The sequence below is a fragment of the Xylocopa sonorina genome, unplaced genomic scaffold (genome assembly GCF_050948175.1).
Source record: "Xylocopa sonorina isolate GNS202 unplaced genomic scaffold, iyXylSono1_principal scaffold0059, whole genome shotgun sequence".
NCBI lineage: Eukaryota > Metazoa > Arthropoda > Insecta > Hymenoptera > Apidae > Xylocopa > Xylocopa sonorina.
The window spans coordinates 305,134-326,942 of NW_027490130.1; the positions used below are offsets into that span (position 1 = coordinate 305,134).

Sequence of the window (21,809 nt, forward strand, 5' to 3'; positions counted from 1 at the left end):
ATTAAATTCCTTTTGTTTAGCATTAAATTCATTTTAAGTCCAGAAATAATTAACAAACATATGTTTTCTTTTAAGAATATCCTCTAGCGTGAATATTCTCTTTCTCTAATTCAAAAATCATTCAAAATTTCTATGTATGTTATCAAAAAATTCTCTATTTCATGCATTAAACTGTTTCGAAATCATTAAAAGATTATAATTCAATATCTGAATAAAAAAATTAATAAAGAATGGGTGTCTGTGCAAGAAAAACACTGGAATTTGGAACTCCCTTTTATGCTTGGGAAGGATGGAGTTTTATAACCCTAGTAGGAACACTTATTGCGATTGGACTATGTTACTTTCGTTACATTAACGTATGTGTACATTTTACATAACATTTAACGAAAAAATACTAAACAAAAATGGTAATAATACAATTTAAAATATTAGAAGGAATAATTTCCTGAACACTATTAATATGTTACAGAAATCCTGAAGTCTAATAATGATTTAATTCCAACTACATATAGATATCTCTAACCCTTCTATGAAGATAACAATAATAAAAGAACTTGCAATATAACACAAGAGATAATTGTTAATATAATTTAAAATATCTAATATTTCCTAAAAAAAATTTAATAATTTTTTATCATCATACTGTACAATTATTTTTACAATTATATAGCCTTTGAGATGGCAAGATATCAAAGATTACTGAGAACACATTGAATTGGCAAGAAATTATTTTTGGTTTTGTACACTGTGAAATAAAAGTCATCTTTTATATACAAAGAATACACATTTTAATCAATTATATATTTTCCATTTTTTTCAATGATCTTTTGCTATCTTCCTGGTAACTTCATGATTTTGCACTCATAGAACGACTATTCCTTATCAGCGAAAAACTGAACCAAGTGCAATTTCAGGTCATCGTCGTTGGTGAAAATTTTACCATTCAAAGAGTTTTGCAAATTTCAAAATAAATGGTAATCCAATGGCGTCGGGTCAGAGTTGTATGGATGCGACATTACTTCCCAACCAAACGTCATTAATTTCTTACGAGTTACAAAAGATGTGTTAAATCTTTCATTGTCACGATATAACACAATTCCTTTGCAATTTGCCAATTCTGATTTTTTTTTATTGCTTCAGCGAGTTTTATCAGTTGTTAACATTAAGTGTCTAAATCAATCGTCTGATTCCTTGGAAGCATTTAAAAATATACAACACTTTTCAATTATACAGCTTTTATACAGCAAAATATACAGCTTTTCAATTCAGCTTTCGCTGTGGTTTACACTGGTTAACCATGCTTGGATCATGATCGTTTTCAAATGATGTTACTATAGATGATCTATGTTACATCACCAGTGATGATTCATTTGAAAAAAAGAATGCATTCATTGTTCTTAAGATGCATATCGTAAATGTTGATTTGTTACATTAAATGAATCCCTTTCAATTCATGCAGAACTTAAATATCAAGCTTCTTAACGACTCAAAGACATTTTAAGTGATTTTCAATTGTTGCGTGCAATACATCTAATCTCTCTGCATCTCACAAACAGTTATATAACAATCTCCTTAGATTATGGTTTTGATCTGATCATCATCGACTTCAATTAATTGACTGGAATGTTGATCATCTTTGAGTAAAAAATCATCAGAACGTCTTTTTCAACCAGCACTTCTGACTAGTGCGCTCTGTTATACGTGTCAACACCATAAACTTCACATATCTCTTTACGAGCCTTAGCTGTTTTCTTTCCTTTAGGGAAAGACAAAAATAAAATATACCGAAAATGTTCGTTTTTGCATGTTAAGTTGACCCTAAACTAACAGCCACAAATGAAACTACACACAGCTTGGTTATAACGAAACCTAAATGTGACTAATATCAAATTTCAAAACAAAAAGTCAATGCTGACAAGTCTTTCAAAACAATCACAACGTCACTATCTATGTATGAGCACTGAAAATACTTTCTTGCCAATTGAATAATTTCATTTTTAACTTTTAACAATGTTTCAAATTTGTAAAACCTCAAGTCTATCTACATATAAAAAAGACTAAATTTAATTGTTAAAATTAACTTTAATTGTTATACAATCTACAATGTGTGAAAAGAGATCATATCCTTTTACTTCGAGCATTGCAGTTCGTAGATTGTGCTTAGCGTACAGAAATAGAGTGACGTATGGAATAAATAAGGAATAATGTATCGTTCCGGCTTATTCTCATTCTAACCAACCTATTTCACGATCTAAGAGAAGAATGAAAGTTCCATTCTAGAAAACCTTGGATTCATTTTGGATTCATTTGTGAGATTAATGCAGCCGACTTTAAGCATAGACAATTAAAAAGCTAGAATTTGAAAAATATATATGTATATATATAAAAATGAAATTATAATTGCTATTGGTGAGAATATCAGCATAACAGATTGCCATCAGGCAGAAGAATAGTCTATCAGCCAGTGGCTAAAGAACAACGTTGGGTTAGCTATCTATATAAACTAGTGTCGACCAAAATGTCGAAAATAATGTCACAAGTCTACCTACAAAATTGAATTTTTCTGATTTATTTATGTTCATATATATCATTAAAAACGCTCAAAAGCATATCATTTAGGGAAGTAAACATCTATTATTTACTATATAATTAACAAATAAAATGTAAGTTTTTCTTCATCTAGAATTTCCTTTCCATATTTTTAGGATCTCATAAAACCCTAATAGTTAATAAAATTTTCAAATTCTAAACGAGATATTTATGTATTTGTAATTGTAACATTATCCTGAGTTTCCAATTAGGATCTCCATACAAGAATCACAATTTTGTCCAACAACAGGTAATTATTTCATCATATTCAAAAAATACGTAGCCTTTATACCGGGGATACTGAATCTACCTATCGCAAGTCGCGAACTTTCTTGACCAATCGCTTCATCGCAAAGTAGTGCGCTCGTATGACGTTCATACTGCCACGCTGGCAGTTTAATTGACAATAAGCCTTCCGAGGATTGAGTATTCGCGTCATCTTTCAAACAGTTCGTTGCTGATCAACGGTGCTAGACATTAGCTGGCGTACGGTCACTGAGAATATCTCGGTACGCTCGAAGTGGAGCGGTGGGTGAGCCAGCTGCACGGTAAAGTGAAAAATGTCTAAGTGAAGAAGAGCAGTAAGCTCCAAGAACCGATATCTTTGTCTTTTTCGCTCTCTCGGTGCAATAAGAACGACAGGGTGGGGCGAACAGGCGCAAAGTCTGTCCGTCTATCCGTGACGAGCTCCTCTCCTCCGTTAGTCGGTCGATGTATATCGCGTTGAGGTGTGTCGTTGGTGCAGTGCATAGAACAGTGTTTTTCATGGAAACGTAGTAGTATCGTGCACTCTGCATATAACAAACACATACACGTAAAGTGTACGATCGACCAGTGTGTCGCGTGGTAATTAGCAACCGTGGTCCGGCATGTCGTCAGATATGAACCTGATGGATTTCCTCTTCCCGCGAGAGGATGTATTTTTGAAAGGCGACATTAAGGATGAGCCTTTCACAGATCAAAGTTACAACGACGACGCCATCGCGGTGAGTCCTTGCTACACGCTATTATCTCATTTATTTATTTTCAATTTTTTTTTCTTTTGTCATTTTGTTTTGTTTTTGCGTGCGCGTACATGTTTGTGTGCATGCATGCGCGCGCGCGCGTTCACGTGTATATCCCTTTTCATGTCCGATAGCTTTCGAACAACTTCTCTCCGGACTAGAAGAAAACGAACTTGTTTGTATACATTGATGGGAATAGTGGGAGATTTCTTCATCAAATTTGACCAGAATCTTTTTTTATTTATAGACTATACAGAGATAATGATTGTCCAATTAAAATAGTAATACTATCGAATGACTTTCTTATTAACGCCGTCTTCCAAATTCCGGGAACACTTTGTTCGAAAATAGACTTCCTTTATGTAACGAAAAGTCTGATGTATCATCGGAATATACGCGAATTCGACCGACGTCCGGCTTCTAAAGCAAAATACGACATTCCTTCTTGGTCGGCTTATCGAAGAAAGCTGGATTCTATCGCTACACATCGACCTCATATTGTCAACCGTATGCAATGACATCGATGTGAATATTAGAAATATACAAAAACCCGGCAAAACGGACGAATTTTACGTTTTAGGCAGTTATTTTTCTTTTCAAAGTTTAACTCCACTGGTAGGGAAGAACTTCCAGATACGCACAAAACGCGAAGAGTAGTGGTACATTTCACCGTGGATTGTGCCACTTTCATTGCATCTTCAATTTCCCGTTCGATTAGCGAGACGGCAACCCTTATTTTTATTGCTAACCATCATATTCAATTACGCTCAACTGGCTGATGGAGCAATCTATTTAAATACGAATACGTAGTTCACTAGAAACCTGACAAACAAACAATTGAAATTTTTAGGCAAAAATTAATTTTTCATCATTTTTGGACTGCAACATATGGCTAAACTAATATTCTTATAAATATCTACACAACTGTAATTTGCTTTTATGTTAATCGATTATATTATGATCGGTATATAATATGAAAAGGAATTCCTGTGATGCATTGTTGCTAATTATAAGCACAATTGATCAGATGCTTGCGTTATTCGAGCGTGTGCCGTTAATTCCTGTTCACATATGGTGTATAAGCCACCCACGTGCGTGTACACTTGTTGCTTGGTATCTCTATCGATCATCATGGTTTATCGGTTTCCTTACAGATAGTTTTACTTCTTATCATAAGTCGTATAACAATCGTGCGTTGAAGATTTCAAACGATTTTCTATTATATCTGTTATTAATGTAAGTAAATTATTCAAATGCACAATTTGTAGCAATAAAGATATTAATAAAAGTTTTATTAACGAAAAATTAAATGCGCAATACTATGCTATAGAAAGAAAAATGTGAATGGTGTTTCTTTTGGAGAAAAAAACGCACTATTGGTGTTGGAATAATATATAGGAAACAATTAAAATACTACTGGGATGAAATCTCACTTTTTCAAGTTCTTCTTCAAGCTTCAAGGAGAATAACCGATTTTTGCTTTTATCTCGTTACGACATAATCACGCCGAAATCCTTTTGTAACATATGGAATGATCCGATGCACGTGCGTGCGCGGCACCGCCATATTGGAACCTCTGTTGCCTTTGATGAACATTTGATTGTGTATTCTGCCTTGTATCTTGTTGCTACGAGAAAGGTCCTTCGTATACAATCCAACTCTATTACATAATGATCAGAAATATAGGGTAATTTAGAGAGAATAAAGTACACACTCGATAAGAAATAGTTAAAGTCAAATAGAACAATTCGCGTGATTAATTGAACAAGTAAAATAGAAGTAAAGAGAAAGCTATTAGAAAGAGAGAAAATGGAAAAATACACTTACGAATTTAACTGCTAAGTATAATGAATCGATGATCTTTAGTTGACTTTGTGGAATCATTATCATATAGATCTTTCTTTACATGTGAATAACTTTACGTATATAGTTTTTCACCGTATCCTTTACTATTTTATGACTATTTATTTCTACATTAACTCGAAATGGCTTTATGCATGGAATCCAGAACAAGAATGCAAACCTACTCATCGTAACGAGTGACCTTCGAAACGGAAGGTCCCGTTATGTTACGGGACTCCTTTCTATATAGTCTTAAAAATTCTGACCTCTCATTTTCATGGGAAACGGTTGAGCGCGACCGATTTGTAGCGTGTACTTACAAGTGTTCTTGCATTTGCGTAATTGCTCTGTATAATCTTCCTGTGGATTTTTGTGAACAAAAGGTTTCAGATGAAGAAAAAATTTTAACAAAAGCACGAGATCCATTCTGTTGGGATACATTTAATCTGTTATAGTTAAATAACCTTTGCTTTTCTCTTTTTTACATACAGTTCGAAAACAATGATAAGCAATTGTCGAATTTGTGTCACAGAACGAATACTCATTGCCGAAGCATTTAGCACAGGAATATCTTACGTACTTACAGACTTATTTTTAAACTTTTTGAACTCTATGGGAAAAATTATATTAATGGTAAAATTAAGGTACAGATATTTTAAATAATTTCAATATTTTAAACTTATTAATATCTCTTATTTTTTTTTTCATTTTTTCTCCGGATTCAAGGTATCACGACAAAATGGAAAAACGTATAAGTGTAGTATATTTATTGTACTTGGAAACTAGGTTAAATAGCCGACATTGGTCAAATATTTGATTCGTGTAAGCCGCACAAGCTCTACGTGAACGGACATTTTTTAAGGCGATTAATCTCATTTTCAGTCAGATATTTAAGTGGAGTACGTATTTTTAAAAGTTGTTATTTTCCTACCATAATATTGTGGAACCGTCGGGTTAACAATCTGAGCTAAATGCACAATACCACGCGTTGAAGAAACTACACGTAACAGATGCGATTGCAATACAGCCAAGGAAATATATTACTAAAAGTAAACTTCGTCCATTTTCGATTTCTTATACGCAACGATTGTATGAGTCACGCTCAGCAAATAAATAACCCAAAAGAATTTAACCTGAAATTACATGAACATAATTAGAAATGTTTTTAATATTATCTTCTGTTGATGCTTGTATAATTAATTACTTTTAATTTAATTAAAGTACAAGAACGAGAATAAATAGAATAACACCCCAACTACAAACTATCAATATTTTTATTTTTATCTCCCTCTAAAGAATTTGGTATGACATGTACCAAGATATTTAAGATTAAAATTAAAATTGATGGTAGAGTTATGGCTACAATCTTTTATTGTTAGCTAGTTAGAGATTTATATAAAAAATATTACTATCATCTTTAAAAAGAAAAATTTCCTCATTATTCGTTTGATTTTCAAGGTGGAAGAATGGCCAACAAACACGGACGACTTTCTAGATTCCATTTTTAAACTGGAAGATAATCAGTTCAATCTGATCGAGAATGATTTGGAAGCGATTCCGTCATCCTCGTCGGATAGTGGGCTTTCAAGTGCATTAAGTCTGTCTTGCGAGCAGCAGTTAAGCCCACTTCTACCCATAGAGGAAGATCAAACGGAGATCAGCAACTCGGAAATGAACAGCCCGGAAAATATTGTGGACTTGGAGTCTTTGGGTAGTCCTAATCAGTCGGTGGCCAGCATGGATAGTCCTGTCAGATCGGTAGTTAGTTCTAGTATCGGTTCACCCACCATGGACGTACCCGAGGAAACGGAAACGGAGCAAACCTTCGTAGCTGTGGTGAACCCGAATAACACGTTCGCGGATATTAATAACACGACTATTCTCACAGAGCAACCGGTTATCGATTTAGGTAAAGTACAATTTCAAGTATCAAGTAACACTGCCGTTCAAAATTGTAAATCTTATATAATATATTATAAGCAATTAAGCGTGCCATTTTCAGCCGGCACTCGATTTTGTTTTCATTTCGTGAAGAATATATTTCTGCAACACAAACGAATCAGAAATTAGAGTCGAAGACTTTCTAAGATGTATAATATTTGTAAACTTTATAGAGAAATTTTCAAAATATGGTTGCATTTATTAAAGATTTGAATTATTCTGTACTTGAAATTAGATCAATTCTAGTCCATTTTTAATCGCGTTTTCTTTATCTTATAGTACAGTTTGGGAATAATAAATACAATTATATTTGAATATTGTTTGCCGCAAGAAGAGTCAATACTTTCATTTATTTATGAATTCAACGTTCTTTATGTTGTGTTATTATATCGCAGTCCAGGAGTATGATTTAAACATCTTATCTTGTTGGTATTTCAACAACTATCGAACAACTAAATCTACACGATTGTGAGGATAATGAATTGAACAAAATTCTAATATGGCTCTCCGTTAAAAAATAATACAAAAGGCTTAGTTTCGATCAAATATTGTTATCAATAAAAGGGAGGAGTAAAAAATGAACAAATCATCCTGTTTCAGACAAAACACCGAAACAACAACAAATTCACATAACACCTCAGGAAAACAACACGATAAGCCTTCGTAATATTACGTGCAACGGCAAACGGAATATCAGACAACTGATACGCGTTACGTCGATGGGTTCCGGTAACCCAAGATCAATCTTGCTGCCAGTAAGTCTGAAAGACATGAAGGAAGTGCGAACTATCAAGATCATCAATGCTTCGCAAGCAAAAAATCTCAAAGGATTCAAAATAAATCAGGCTAATATAATTAACAAACCAGTTCAGGTATCTAACTGAAACACAATTTATCATGTATCAAAATTTACCTGTTGCGTGTTCATTTCCCATCTCTTGTATGTTCTGATCTTTCTCTTGGAAAATATGAAAGCAGAAAACTAACCGATGTTCGTAGAACTTTCGACGAAGTGAAACTTTAACCACATAATAACACGTATGAACACATATACTCATTATTTTCATTTCCATTCACAGATGACTATCAAGCAAGAAGATTCCAGCAGTGAGAAAGGCTGCAACTCAAGCGACGAGGTCTCAGAATCAGAATCCCCGTACCCCAGGCTAAAACTGAACGCTGAAGAGAAACGCCTACTTCAAAAAGAAGGAATCACGCTTCCAACTCATTATCCGCTGACGAAGCATGAGGAACGCGAATTGAAAAGGATCAGGCGGAAGATTCGTAATAAAATCTCCGCCCAAGATTCACGGAAGAGGAAAAAGGAGTACGTGGATGGATTAGAGGATCGCGTTAAGCAGTGTACCGAGGAAAACATGACACTATTGAAACGCATCAAGGCGCTCCAGTCGCAGAATCAGAGTCTGGCGGGCCAGCTTAAGAGGCTGCAGGCACTCGTGCAAAAGGGCAACAAGAGCGCACAGCCCGCCACTTGTTTGATGGTCTTGTTGTTATCATTAGCCCTGGTCGCCGTACCAAATCTGCGACCACACTCCAATTCCAGTAACGAACTCACACAAGATCAAGAACAATCAGAAAAAATGCCACCTCTTGCGGGTAAGTGATATTTTTTTAAAATACTTTTAAGATTTTCAATGGTATAATAACTTTATAAATCAAATGATGATAGAGTAGGCTAAATTTAAAATATAATCATTCTTTCCCGTAATTCTAGTAAAGAAAATTTAAAAATATATCCCAAGAATACCACGTTTGCACCATTTTTATACTAAAGCGAAAATTCATTTACTGACCATGACTATTAATGGTTGCAGGGACTCGTTTAATCAATAGGTACTCTTGGAATGTTGCTTGCAAAGATGAAATTGAGGAAACACCTCTTGGAAATTTTAGGTTTTTTTTCGGTACTAAACCTTATTTTAGATTTGAGTTGTAGATTTCCTGAAAATGAAAACAAATAAGAAAACAGAAACCTCTACAACGTTAAATATTTCATAGGTCATTCAATGTCCTAGGTCTCATAATTACATTAAATCTCCGTATATTCCTCGACAATCTTTCTATCAAAAGTTTCGTGCGTGCGTGTGTGTCATGTATAGCAAAAAGAGTTAAAAGGTGATCCAAAGGTAGAATGGCTGTTATTAACACGCTTGTCGAATTTTTTTCGGACCGCTGTATAGTGATTACACAAGTTAAACGACTCCTCACAGTCTAATAGCATAGGCTTGCCCAGAATATTGAACCTGATAAGTTTGTGAAAGGCACAGTGCAGTAAAACATTTTTTCCTCGCATTGCTTTCACGTGCTGCGGTTTGTTACATCTTGGCCAAGTATACTGTCAAGTGGTTTTTTATCAGCTTGAAGAATGAAACAACGACGCAAGCAATCCATTTTTTTTCTCTTTTACTTTTGTACTTTGCTTGCAACATTTGTTTAAGCATGTTCGTACTCATTGAGAAATTGTAATAACAAACTGAAAATAAAAATAATAATCACGACAGTATTTTAAACAATTTTGATCGTTTATACCGAGAATTTGAAAGTTAATATTTTCGAATATATAATATCAGGTTTTCTAAAATTCAAAAATAGAAATTGATAAATTCGTATCTCCAACTTAAATAGTAAACAACTTTCCATGAATTAAGATTTTTATAAAATCTATTAAAATTAATATCTTGTGCATTTAATTAATATTCAGTCTATATATGAGTATGTACATACATAAAAGATGTACCATAATCAAAGAAAAGAAACGCATATTGACAAGTATTCTATGCTTTGAAATACGATTAGATAACCCCAGATAATTGAACAGTATTAGGTAAATAATATTCTTATATCTCTTTATAGTATAGAGTACAACCTAGAGCTTTTTTAACGATTATTTTCTCAATGTTTCTTTTTTCAATTGCTTTTAAATCATCCTTTTTTACTTTATGTTAATCTCCATGCGTGCATGTTCATTCATTCTGCTGATTCATCATTTAATTTTCTTTTAAACGGCGCATTTCCTTATGTTGTTGAATACTTGGATAGCAAATTCCAATAGCCAAGAGCAATAAAAAACTGTTGGGAGAAATCCTATAATTATATGTACTATATATGTACTATAATGGTATGTCCTGTACTCAAAATTACAGGACAAGTCTACATTTTCTGTGCCTCTATCAAATTGTAAGAACAACGACATTAAAGTGTTACTTTGAAGTAGATTTTCATTATAGACAATTTTAATTTAGAAAAAATAACCAGAAACTATTTAATTATGAGCCAGAGCAATCGATATGTATGATTGAGAAGGACATAAAAAAATTAATATTTTTTAGAGACATACATTGTTCTCCAATTTTTTGAAATAGTAGATTACGCTAAAAATTAATATGTTAACTAATTTGATAATTTTATATATGTGTATGTGTACGTATAAAAATTATTACTTTTTTATCTCATGGATGATTTATCAAAGAGTAATGATAAATGTTGATAAAGCGACATATGGTGGTGTGTTGAAACTAATCGGTATGGCATCGATATTAACATTGGTATGGCGAAACCGGAGCAGGCTATGAGATCAAGCAAAAGTTGTTCTGCTACTTTCCAAACAAGGACAAGAAAGCTCAGATCCTTTCTCGATGCTTGAAGTGAATGATTCTTTTCATTAAACTGTATCCTTCTTTTTACTATTTTCTTCATTTTAACCACATACCATTTATTCTATCATTTTTTACGTTTTCTTACAAAATTTCTCGCTCTCTATCTTTATAAAATAAAATTTAGAGCCCAAACAAGTCCAATATTCTTCTTGGCACGGCCATCAACCATAACTTCTTATTAGCGTGCGCGCTTCATGACTTTTTTGGAAGATATAATGGGAACCCAGCAATGTCATTGAACTTCATTGAAATTCAAAGGTCAGAACATTAGGAACGCTCACAGGTACGTGGGTTGCTTCATAACCAGTTGTTATGCGCGACAATTACGAAACCAGCTGCTCAAGCCGACTAACTAGATATAACACCGACGATTAACCACATAAGCTTAAGCTTTTACTTGACATAGTTACTTTGCAGTTACTTTTTAGTATAATTGCACTCTGAAGACACTAATAAAATCACTTAATATTTTAGGACGTACATATGTACAAGTGTGATCATAAAGTATTGCAAACTGTCTTTTTTTATATCTGTTGGTAATATTTGTACTAAATTTTTTAATATTACAGTAGAGCTCTACTTGTTCTGAACTTCGCTTATTCAGGAGAAATTTTAGTGTATACATTTGATTAAGTAAACTGCTGCCCAACATCACTTCTATATGGGAAATCATAGCTAGCGAAGAGAATTATTGGACACTTGTTATATAAACCGATCCAGTTATATAAACTAATTATCTCCTGATGAGCTCAGATAAATTGAATTCTACTGCAAATGGATAAGATGGAATAATCACATAGTTCACTTAGAAAACCATTTTGAAGGAAAATTCTAGATAAATAAAGAGCTACCTTTGTTAAAAGAAAAGACAGAATCATATAAGAAATGTACGAATATTCTATGTATAAGGAATTAATATTTATCAAGATATTGTTCATAGTATAGTTTATTATTTGTTTTCAATTTTTCATAACTTATCTTTTATTTTTTACGTAATGTATGTACGCCATGTGATTAGCATTTCATAAAACGTTTTATCATATTTTTCACAACAGAATTATACATATAATAGTAGATTAATATAAAAGATTTATTTTCTTAAACTTATAAATGCCTAGAATATTATATCAAGGCGATATATTAAAAATCTGATGTCCGATGAATATATAATGAATTAAACATTTACAATATTTATTTAAAGTCGCTTGAAATGAAACAACCAATAGCTTTTTTAAGGTAGTTAGTAGTAATAACAAGCTGAAAATAAAATTTAAAAAATTCTGTTCGGAAAAATCAGAGAGAAAAATGTTACTTATCTAAAAACTTGTTTTATGCTTTTTTCCGTTATGAAATCTCTAGAATTACTCATCTGATTTTCCTCAAACTTTATGAAAATATTTAACCATGAAAGAGTAAAAAAATTATTACTTGGGAACGGATGATGTAAAAAACGAGCAAAGCATACGAGTAAGTGTGCATTAATATTCATATTTTATTTTATATGATAATTAACGAACAAGAAAATATTATGAGTCATGTATTCCATACAATTTACTTAAGTAATGTGTTCTCGTTTAAGAAAATCAAGACTTTTTATTTAGTAATTATCTGCAAGAATTTGCAACAAGTTGTAAATTTCATTCAGTTTTAAACTTAAGTTAGAAGCCTACAGGAACAAATAGACTGCTTAAAACCGCGTGAGTGTCACAGGTGAAGTCAATCACTTAATCCCGAGTAGGAGTATATAAGAGCAATTAGAGTCCTCTGATTATTAACGGGTTTGCGAACAAAATCCGCAGGTGGATTATCCTGCCGGTTGAATTTAAAAAATCTTTATTTCTACTTACAAATTAAAGAAGCAGAAAATTCCATATCATCTACTGCAGCATATCCACTGCAAGATTCCAGATAAATTTTGTTTTTCTTTCAGGTCGTTCGCGAACACTTCTATACACAAAGCAACTAATGGATGAGGAACTGCAACAATATAGCGAGGAATTGGTGCAGGAAGTCGAGGGACTTTTGGATCACGATTACAGCCCTGCAATCCAGGCACCCCTCTACAAACGTCCTCGCATGGACACGGAACCGGCACCTAAGTGCGTCTCATCTTTTGATCATGTCGGTGGGACGCTTTGCGGAAGGCAAGAAATAACGATGAAATTGGGTAGGAAATATATTGAACCACCGTTGGATGACGTTTGGCCACCACCAAACCCAGGTGGGCAAAAGAACGCTAAGGTGGTGGACAAGCTCGAAGCACTGACCAATGAGCTGAAAATTAACATTTCTGATTCCGAAGGCACGAGAACTGTACTCCTGAAGGTGCCTCAGGAACAGTAGATCGATGGAGATACTAGTGTCTAATAAACCCTTTACGATGGCATCTATAATTAATTTCATGTTTCCTGGACATTTTCTTCGGTAAAAGATTAATGGAAACCAATGAAGAAAATAGACGGCCGTAAATTCTTTAAACGTGTATTGTTCAGAATAATTAGAGTAGCGACATATATATAACCAAAATTGTAGCGAGAATAATGTATTGATTTTAATGTTGAGAGATTAGAATCGAGAGGCTCTTTTTGTCACTAATTATTTTCTAAATTATTTTAGAATGGCCCTCTACATTTCTGAACAATGCATCTCGATAAAAACACTTCTGCTTAAGAGATCGTAAGGGGTAAAACTGAATTCTTGAGCAGGACGACACACATAAGCAGATACAGAAAATCCAACGCATATTTTTGGTGTTGACTTTTCCGCGTAAATATTTTCTAGAGACTTAGAAGAACCCATTCGAATAATATGTGAATAATTATTGATTCACAAGTCTGTTGGATTAAAAGAAGTTTTTAAGACACGCGATTTATTCTATATTTCGTTATAGTTCTCACATGCTTTTTCATCTTCAAACATCGAAGCTGTCTGGTCAATTCATCCACAGTTCATTCGTGCTTTTAGACATCGATATTTCGCGTAATGATTATCGATCCAATTTCATGAATTTATTTTGTCATCGCCCATTTCATCTGCTATAGTCAACAATACATCGTTATACCTAGGTATCAGTCGTTCTTAGGTAATTTTCCAAATGTTATTATCATTTCAACGATATTTAAAAAAATTTATCTATTTATAAAGAAAACTCAGTGCAAGAGTTTTATAGTTATTATTGATGTTACTGATGGTAAGAGAAAGAGAGATATTTGTAAATAGTCGCTATATAAAGAAACGTCGAAACGACACACACGCGCGCGCGCGCGTGCGAACACACACACAAAATTGTTATTATAAAATGAATATAAATTGTACTTTTAACTTTACGAAATAAGATTTTTAATTCTATAGTATCGTACACGAAGGATGCTATTTACAGAAGTGAACAGAGGTCAAAAAATGTGCGTGTACCTATCTGCGTGTGTACATATATATAAAAAATGTGTACCATATATATATTTTTATCTTTTAATGCGTGATAAATTTGATTATCCTAAGGATAAGTTCTACGGTATAATTTTTGTCGCATCACACACGAGTGGCTTGCAAAAATGCAGATTAAGCAAAAATTAAGAAGTTCATAAGTCACGATCTACTACGAACGAAGTGTGTGTTAAGCGAAAACTGCGTGTTATCGACACCAGGTTTGAAGACTGTATCATAACTCGACGCATATTCCTTGCCTCGTCATTATTCATTAATTCCTTATGTTTCTTAGATAAGTTAGACAAATCAAATTTGATTACAATTTTTACTTTATACACGATCAGCGAAAAGCGTGCTAATAATAAAATCACGTATATTTAACAAAGTGTAAATAAATATTCGATAGGAGAAGAATATTTCATAATCTGTACTTATGCTACTCTTTATTTTCTCAGTTTCGATAAACTGGAAGAAGGCAAGTGTGCGCACACGACGCTATAAATAAAAATATCAAAAATGTGTAGAAAATAATCTTTCTTATTGGTGGAATAGTAAGATTTCAAGCATTTTTTTTTAACTACTTTGTCATTCTTCCAAAGAATTATAACTGTACACGTATATGCGATTTGTCACTAATGTAAATGCGACCAATCACAATTTTTATTTAGATAAGTTTCACGATACATTCCTACTCGTAATGTTTATTCAAAAGTAGAGCGATTCTATTTTTGCACGTATGTAAAAGGGTTGAAGGTATTACACTCTAAATTTCTTTCAGTATACGTGTAACAACGTTAGGAAATAAAAGTTACAATTAGCATATTAGAATATCTGACTCACATCCATGTTGTTCCGAAATAGTTATTAAATCTAATAATTAGGTTTTTAACTTTGTACTCGAAATATTGGTAGGTAAGTATGTTTGAAAATTCGAGGATCATTACAGCGCCACGTGTAGAGCACAAAACTAACATCACTGTGATAACTAAAGTTGGTAGTCTTTAAAAACATTTGCTTCACGGTATTTTCATTTTCCCGCTACAATCTATTTACCGGAAAGTGAACGGTTCTAAACAAATTTATGACAATATAGGAAAATTGTTGTATGGATCGAGCAACGAATACAAATATAATGGATGATGTAGGAAATTTGATTGACCTATTACCAATCTATTATGCACGGTTATTTCCTTTTAATGACTATTATCGTTGGTTAAGTTATGGAAATGGTACGACTTTATTTTATTATATTACCGATGTTAATACTCACAGAGAAAATTTTATTGCTTGCAGTCAAGTCTCGAATTTAGTTTCAATTAATTAATCATGTAATAACTAATGAAATGACTTTATTATTTTAGCGAATGCCTTTAGCCGCAGAGAGTTTTCATTTACTTTACTGGATGATATCTATCTCCGTTTTCAGTCATTTATAAGCCTAAAGGACTTTGACGTTGAGGTTAAAAGACTACTTCCTTTTAAGATTGATATAGGAGCGATATATAATTTCAGGTAAGCATTAAATAGTTAATGCTCATTTAGTTTTCATCTAATAACTTTTATAAATTCCTTTATTTAGTCCAAAAAGTGACCGCAATAATGTACATTTTGAACCTATTGAGAGAGAACTAGTTTTTGATATAGATATGACTGACTACGATGATGTGAGGACTTGTTGCACTGGTGCAGATATCTGTTCTAAATGTTGGAAGTTTATGACTCTTGCTTGTAAAATTTTAGATAGTGCTCTAAGACGTATGCAAAAGAAAATAATCATCAAAATGTTATACAACTATCTATTCTTAGTTCTAGATAATTTCCCATTACATTTTGTAGATGATTTTGGATTTAAACACATTCTGTGGGTATTCTCTGGCAGAAGAGGTATTCATTGTTGGGTCTGCGATTATAAAGCACGAATTTTAGGTGCACGTGAACGTAGTGCGGTTGCAGAGTATTTACAAATTATCGATGGTGGAGAATTTATGAAGAAAAAGGTGAATTTGTCCGGTGATAGAATACACCACTCTGTTAAGTATGCAATAATTTTACGAATCTAATCTTTTTTATTCATTCGATCAGTTTTATTCAATTTTTCTTACGTTTTTATGATCCTAGACGTGCTTTAGAAATGATAGAAGCTATTTTTGTTCAAGTCTGTATAGAAGAACAAGACATATTGGGAACAGATGAGAGAATAAACAAGTTTCTTCAAGTACTTTCCGACGAACAGGATAGACAAGAAGTAAAATCACTTTTCAGTCAGTGTAACTCTGGTAAAGACAAATGGAACATGTTTGTTGATTACATTAGGAAGAAAAAGACAATGGTACTCCATAATTTTTACAAATATATTGCGTTAGCCATTGGTAAAAATAACTTGGTATTAAATATCTATTTCCAGGGAGATAAAAAGTGGTATCAATATCGTCATTTAATAGAAGAAATAATGCTACAGTATTCTTATCCGAGGCTTGATATAAACGTTAGTAAAGGATTGAACCATCTTTTGAAGTCTCCTTTTTGCATCCATCCAAAAACCGGAAAAGTTTGTATTCCATTCACTGCGAACACGGTGGATAAATTTCACCCAGATAAAGTCCCAACAATTAGGACACTGATCGAAGAAATAAATGAGTTTGATCTGAAGGATAAGATTGAACAGGAGATGTACGACTTAAATGTGAAGAAAATAAAAGATTATAAAAAAACTAGTCTTAACAAATCGTTGCGACTCTTTCAAGAATTTATTTGGAATTTAGCAAACGAGAGAAAGGAGCAGAGACTAAAAGATAGTGGTAAGCATTCCTTTACCTTTCGTTTAAGTGACTTTTTTTACGTGGTTATAAAGTGGTTTCTGCTTTTTCAGACGAGAAGATGGAGTTTTAATTAATGTAACAATCAAAACAAAATATATGCCGTGATATTCGAATTCTCAACAGAGCTAGAAATGACCTAATAAATTTATTAATTAGGTTAGTACAGAGGCATACAATGCTTGTCAATGATGTTCTTAATTCATAATGCATTAACAAACTATTTACTAATCTTTCTACGCTTTCAATTTTTCTAATATACATAACAATTTCAAAAGGTCGTTTAAATTTCAAACATTTCACAGAATCAAGCTATATATAGAAATGTCTTGAATCCATACAGCCGAAAAAATGAAGTTAAGTTAGATGAAGATAAACGTATGTTAACTGTAAAATAAAATATTTACTCCAGCCATATTTAATGTTGTTACACAATTTCCTCCATCAAGGTTTCGAAACAAAGTACATTAACTAGAGTAGACGCGGTGAGTTTAAAGAAGTTGAGATCCAAAGAGGTACATACGTTCGACTGTCAAAGTATATAACCGTTGTATATTAAAATATATAATCGGGATCCCTTGGCTGACTGCTTCTACTCATATTTAACTATTTACTCATTCTGTTACTTACCGGATTGTTAATAAACAATTCCCTTTGAATGTGATGATGAATGTAACGATAATACAATAAATAGAAATTGAACTTTTGATTTTAGAATAATACGTATACTTATATATGTATATAATAGCAGAGATACAACCGAAAAGGGGGCGATTCGAGATGAAAAAACAAGTCGAAAATATAGAATAACAATTTTTCATTTGAGGCTTTGTTTTTAAGAAAATCGACTGAATTTTCGCCAGGTACGAATGCACTTGATCATGTCTCGATATAGCAGATCTCACTGTAGATCATTGTCTCGATTGAAGTTATGTTTATAAACACATCCAATATCACGGAAATGTTTTCCTAGCTATGAGAGATTTTTCAAACCAACATTATCAAAGTTGGATTGGTCGTGGTGGAATAATAGCTTGGCCATCACGCTCTCCTGAGCTTAACTCCGCTTGACTTTTACTTATAAAGTCATGTTAAATCGATTGTGTATTCTGAAGAAATCACAAGTTGCGAGTAATCGAAAGAAAAGATTATTGTAGTCTCTTATACATCAAAACAAACGAATATCTTAGAAAGCGTTCATAAAAATTTAATTAGAAGAGCAGAATTATGTTTTCGGCAGGATGGGCAACATTTTCAGCAATTTCTGTAAGAATAAACTTTGTTACAAACTTTAAACTTATTTTAGCGTTTCAAACATTCTATTTCATTTTACGTGTTTGTAATTTACGTATCCCATCGAGACGTGATCAATCATCATTAATATCAATCAATCATCTTTAATAGTTTTAGTGTTAAGTCTACAAGTTTTTATTTAAGTCCACGTACATAGTCTTTAGCCTAATATTGTTTTGGAGAGTACAATCTCTCGACAACATTACCAAGGGTCCAGGTTTACCCCGTGGAGGTCTGTACTATGCAAAGACACATCTCTACGACCTCAATCCTATATATACTCCATTACAACATACACTTCCACGATGCATTTTCTAAGAATTGTTAAGGACTTTTAGAAACCGCAGCGAAAGGGAACGTAGGAGGGAATAAACGAATTGAAGGATATATCATTATCTTATGATACCAGAGTCGTTCGGTTTTAAAGTGGCCCAAGTCCATTTTTGAAAAAATGAAGCTAGCTATTTCAATATTTATATTTCCACATTATCTTTTCATTTTGAAGCAAATTGTAAATTATATAATTCAAATCGTTAAGATTTTGTAAAACGAAAATTAGCTAGTTAATAGAATGATCGAAATTGTTATTTTTAAAGTACTTTAATGAGTTAAGCGCACTAAGCCGTTAGAGAATTTTCAGAAGGTTAAAAGACACTAACGGAGAAAGGGTAAATTGGTTAAAAATATCTTGGATCCGATTTTTCATAACTGAACCATATAAAATGCGTCGGAGGAAACCAACCAAGAAACGTTAATAATGTTCAGTTAACACCAATGTACTTTCGTACAAGGGCAATCGCAATGCTAAAATACAACGCATTGGATATAATAGCTTTATTACACAATGGATATACCACATATATACCATAATTTTTTTTAATCCCCTCCCCCCCCCCCCCCCGCATACGCAAATTCATGAAGAATGAATAACTCTAATAAAAGTTGAATATTTTTTAATTTTATAATATAAAATTGTTTATTGTATTTCCTTAATTTCAAGGGAAATTTATTCTTTTCATCGACTTATGCTTTTTCAAGAATTAGAAATGTTATTTCGTTAATTTTGAAAGTGGCTTAAGTTCATTTATAGGCATTAAAAACATATTTTTTAAACAATGTTAATAACGCTAATTGGTTGATAAATTATACACTCTTAAAAACACAAAAACGTTATACTACCGTTTTATTAGTTCCCAATAATAAATTAAAGTTATTAAAACGCAAAGTGCAAAACACTTAAATATCTTGATTTAAACATAAATGGTTTTAGGTCAGTTTCAAAATAAACGGCTCATTTATAAAATGATTCTGCTAACACTGTAGAAAATTTCGAGTGTGTCGCAAAAGAGAATACGACACAATATATGATACATATATATTAAACTCTATTGTATTGTATTCCAAAAAAGGCTCGAATCTTATATTAAAAGATAAACCAAAACTGTGATAAATAATAAATGAATAAATTATGACAAACAATAAATTAAAGGAAAAAGTTAAAAATCGTGACGCGACTGAAACGAGCAAACATTTAAGAATAGGAAAAAATCTACTTTGCGTACTCGCGTAGACAAACTAATTCCATGTTTTAACACTATTCATTAGGCGAATCGCGAACGATTTATGTCACAGCTTACATGAGACTTCACCGTGAGCGCATCCACTGTGCTAAACCTATACCTTACTCGAGTACCCGGGCGTACCAATCGATCAAGGCTGCGAATTTTCGGTAAGCATCGAAAGTAACAGCGACTTGATTGAGTCTCAAATATTCCACGGCGTCTTCATAAATCGGTCGAGATCCAAGCGGGCGTAGAACTACTTGTGGAAGCGAACTTACAATTTGATTATTATTACAGTACACAAATGTACAATAGATAATGAATTACGACTAAAAAAGTAGGCATCCATCGACGATCCATCGACAATCCATCGATGATTCAGTGGCGAACATAGAAATTAATGTTGGAACTTTGTCATTTTTCACAAACATTGTACGTAATACGTTGAGAGAGAAAATGAGATGCAATATTACACGAGAACAATTACGATTAAATTATATTAATGCGAAATATGTAATAAATTATATCACGGTATTCTAAGACGATCCTACGGCGATCCTATGGTGATCACAAACATTAAGTTAACTATATCTTATTCTTTAATTACCCAATTTAAAGTTTCAATGTCCTGAAAAGGACTTGGAAAATGAAAACTTAAATTGCAAAACACTAGGACTACCCCCGATTCTTTCAAATAAAATAGAACTGGCAGATGAAAATAAGAGTATCATAAATAAAAAGTAAAGATTTTAGAAGTGAAAAATTGTATGAAATTATTAAAAATGAAACTATCAAATTTCTATATAAAATTACGAACGGCAGTCATTTTGGCTACTTTGGTAGTACTACGTAGTGTTGGGTCTGCGTTGTCCTTAGTACGATATCGTTTTGGAGAAGGCAATCTCTTGAAATTGTTACCAAGGGTCCAGGCCCACCCCATGGAGATAACTACACAGGGAACCAATATTGCAAATTAATTTTGTAAAATTAAAGGTATCATTTTAAGAGATAATCGCTAAAAAGTTTATATATGAATAAATTTTATATTGAAAAAAGAAACAATTTTTATTTTATTTTATTGTTATGACGCGGCAGGAAGCATACACGAGCTAGCATCAATCGACATCGATAACTAGCTCTCCACTTCATTCGTATCTTAAAATTACTCCTACATCCGTCACCGATCAATTAAATATTCGAATTATTCATTTACCAACCAGCAGTCCGACTTTCAACGCACATCATCCATCCGCAACTCCACTTTTAACACCTTCACCCTTGACTCATTCATCCATAACTCACCCATCAATAGCTGCTCGCCGCGGTATCTACGCAAGCAATGGGTCTGGCCATAAAAATGCGTGATTCTACGTACCCACGCTCCCCATCCTTCCCACCATCAGCCACTGTCGCGGAGTCCCGAGTCAGCGTAATCACATTTTCATATTATAATAGCACACAATTTTATATTGTAACTATCTGATCTTAACAACGTATTGCAGTAGCATATATGTATGTATAATATATAATTATTTATAGATTTTCATTTTATTCTTATATCTTATCAATCGCGATAGAAATTTCAGTGTGTATAAGTATTGGAAATCAACATAACTTATATATTTATTATCGTAGTAGTAAGATTATGGATGGAAGTCT

General features: G+C 32.9%; 2 protein-coding genes across 3 annotated transcripts; both read left to right on the forward strand.

Annotated features, from left to right (window-relative positions):
- The first annotated feature begins 2,955 nt into the window (after positions 1-2,955).
- On the forward strand, positions 2,956-13,417 carry LOC143432201 (uncharacterized). The gene is made up of 5 exons (XM_076908962.1): positions 2,956-3,575; positions 6,894-7,344; positions 7,977-8,248; positions 8,456-8,993; positions 12,984-13,417. Exons 1-5 carry the CDS (start codon positions 3,459-3,461, stop codon positions 13,394-13,396), a joined length of 1,791 nt encoding a protein of 596 aa, XP_076765077.1. The 5' UTR covers positions 2,956-3,458; the 3' UTR covers positions 13,397-13,417.
- A 2,101-nt stretch (positions 13,418-15,518) lies between these two features.
- On the forward strand, positions 15,519-17,618 carry LOC143432197 (DNA primase small subunit-like). Of its 2 annotated transcripts, XR_013102920.1 has the most exons (8): positions 15,519-15,708; positions 15,841-15,991; positions 16,059-16,234; positions 16,316-16,514; positions 16,598-16,808; positions 16,884-17,277; positions 17,349-17,479; positions 17,601-17,618. XR_013102920.1 is itself a non-coding variant. In XM_076908959.1 (7 exons), exons 1-7 carry the CDS (start codon positions 15,585-15,587, stop codon positions 17,366-17,368), a joined length of 1,275 nt encoding a protein of 424 aa, XP_076765074.1. In that variant the 5' UTR covers positions 15,519-15,584; the 3' UTR covers positions 17,369-17,546. The 2 variants fall into 2 exon arrangements, 1 of the variants encoding a protein (XP_076765074.1); XM_076908959.1 differs by lacking the exon at positions 17,601-17,618 and having other exon boundaries at positions 17,349-17,546.
- The last annotated feature ends 4,191 nt before the right edge of the window (positions 17,619-21,809 follow it).